This window comes from Pseudonaja textilis, chromosome 4 (genome assembly GCF_049901715.1).
Source record: "Pseudonaja textilis isolate UNSWEBS1 chromosome 4, rPseTex1.2, whole genome shotgun sequence".
NCBI classification, from domain to species: Eukaryota; Metazoa; Chordata; class Lepidosauria; order Squamata; family Elapidae; genus Pseudonaja; species Pseudonaja textilis.
In genome coordinates this window covers 87356993-87359214 of record NC_141993.1, presented here as the reverse complement: position 1 = coordinate 87359214, position 2222 = coordinate 87356993, and the positions used below count along the sequence as shown (strand labels likewise).

Below are 2222 nucleotides of genomic sequence, written 5' to 3'. Positions count from 1 at the left end.
CCCCCAATCTTGCAGGCGCGTAAGGAAAGCCGGGTTGGCGCGGGCGGTTCGGCGCGCCGACGGTGCTGAAATGGACAGCTCCTTCAAGGCGCAAGAGCGCCATTCAGCGCCCGCCCGCCCGTTTTTCCTTTCTCCCACCCCCCCACCCCCTAACCCCTCCCGCCTCTTTCTAGAAGGGTCGTTTTAACTCCGGAGATTGGGCACCATCGTCCCGTGTGTGAGTGTGTGTGTGTGTGTGTGTTGTGTGGCGACGGGGACAACATTGGGGCGGGGGGGGATGACAAGGTCTCGGCGTCCCGCGGCGCTCCGTTGGAAAGAGGGAGGAAGAGGAAGGAAGGTCGGGGGGAGAGAGAGAGAGAGATGATACGGCCCCCCCACACACATCAGTTCCTTCTTCGGGCCGGGGTCGCGTTGGAGGTGGAGAGTGTTGCCAGCAGCCTCATCTTCTTCCGTGCTTTTCTGGTTTGTCCACAATCCCAACAAACATGCACAGCCAAAAGTGCTTTAAAAATTCGGGGGAATCCGCTGCAGCTGATGCAGAGGCGCTGCGGTGCCCGCTTTATACCCCGGACGGCGACTTCCCAGCCATGCCCTTCAGCACCTCGTCTATTCGATCGTCTTCGATGACCACTGCAAGGGGGGGGGGGAGGGAAGGAAGGAGAAACCCAACACGCGCCGTCAGGACGGGAGGCGCCGGGTCCCGTGTCCCCCCAGTGGCCTCTTAGCTCCCCCGGAGTGGGGGTGGGGGTGGAGGGTGTTAGACGGGCAACTTTGGCTCCGGGAAGGTCAGATTACGAGTCTCTCCCCCCCTCCACTTCCCTCCCTCCCCCCTTTCCCCCACCAACGGAATTCCCGCTGGCCATCCAGCCCCTCTGCGAGGTGTGCGTGGGGGGGAACAGGCTGGGGGGAAGGCCCCCTCCTTGGACTTTCTACGGGGCTCTGGGGAAAGAGAGCCGGCCGGAGCGCTCAAGTGACCCGCGTTGGGGGGGCGGGGGTGGGGCGGAGGAAGAACCGGCGGCTGGGCTTTTCTTTTTTTTTTTCCCCCTCCGGGGAGGAGAGAGGAGAAAGCGCCGAGAATTCCTGCGCCAAAGAGGCCTGGTGGGGATCAAGCAGCCGCGGTCGTAGCGTTTGGATCTCCCAACGCGGGGCGCGATGGGGGAGGTCTTTTTTTGGGGGGGGGGGGGGTGTTGAAGAAACACAGCGCCGGGCAAACAGCCAGCCCGTCGGCCTGCCGCCGGCCTCCCCGCTTTTCTGCGGCAGGATCCACCTGCGGGTGGGAAAAAATTACAGCGGCAGCCAAGTTGGGGGTGTGGGGGGGCGAGGGGGGGAATCTCAGCCAGGGGAACTACGGGGGGCGCACGTCCATTTACTCCCCCTCCCTCCCCAGGAATCGCAGAGCAGGGGGTTGAAATGCCTGGCTCCCTAATTCCACCCCCCCACCCCCTTTCCACGATCCTGCAGCGACAACCCAAGGGACAAGCGGCGGACAGGGATGGGTGGCCTTGGGGGCAGGGGTTGGTGGTGGGGATGGGGCTGAGAAGGATGTTTTGGCGGCGATCCTTGTCCCGGGAGGACGCGCGGGGTCCCGCTCACCTCGCTTGGCTCGTCCGATCTGTCCTAACTTGGGGGGCCGCTTGGATTGGTTGCCCCAGGAGTTGGTGTCCTGGAGGCGGCAGCTGAAGGAGATGTCGCCCACCTCCGAGTCGGTGCCATAGCGGGCCACTTTGTCGTCGTTGTAGGGCAGGATCTCAGACATGGTGGCGGCGGCGGCGGCGGCGGCGGAGAGGAAGAGGGGAAGCGGTAACAACAACAACAACAACGAAGCAAGGAAACGGGCGAGGATGGCTTTGCTTGGGTGCCTGCCGAGCTTTTGGAGCGAGAGACAGAGAGAGAAAGAGAGAGAGAGAGAGAGAGAGAGAAAGAGAGAGAGAGAGAAGGCTGGCCAAAAGCTAGCGAGGGTGGGCGGACGGGCGGGCGATCGGCTCCGAAGAGGCAGCAAGGTTCAGCCGGGGCGGGCGGGCAAGAAGCGGATGCGGCGTCCAACAGCCTCGATCAGCGTCTGAGCCGAGCGCTTGGGACAACCCTACATCATAAAGGAAACCCGGGCGGAAGGATGAAGTCATGCATCCGGAGCCTTGCGTGCAGCCAGGGCGGGGACAACCGGAGGGTAGAGAGGGGTGGGGGTGGGGGGTGGGGGGTGGAGAGAAAGTTGCTGCAAAAGA

General features: G+C 63.6%; 1 protein-coding gene across 1 annotated transcript; it reads right to left on the bottom strand.

Moving 5' to 3' along the window:
• Positions 1-328: 328 nt before the first annotated feature.
• Positions 329-1985, bottom strand: CAMK2N2 (calcium/calmodulin dependent protein kinase II inhibitor 2). Its single transcript, XM_087933613.1, has 2 exons — positions 1594-1985; positions 329-630 (listed from the first exon to the last, which is right to left on the bottom strand). Exons 1-2 carry the CDS (start codon positions 1754-1756, stop codon positions 560-562), a joined length of 234 nt encoding a protein of 77 aa, XP_087789739.1. The 5' UTR covers positions 1757-1985; the 3' UTR covers positions 329-559.
• Positions 1986-2222: the final 237 nt, after the last annotated feature.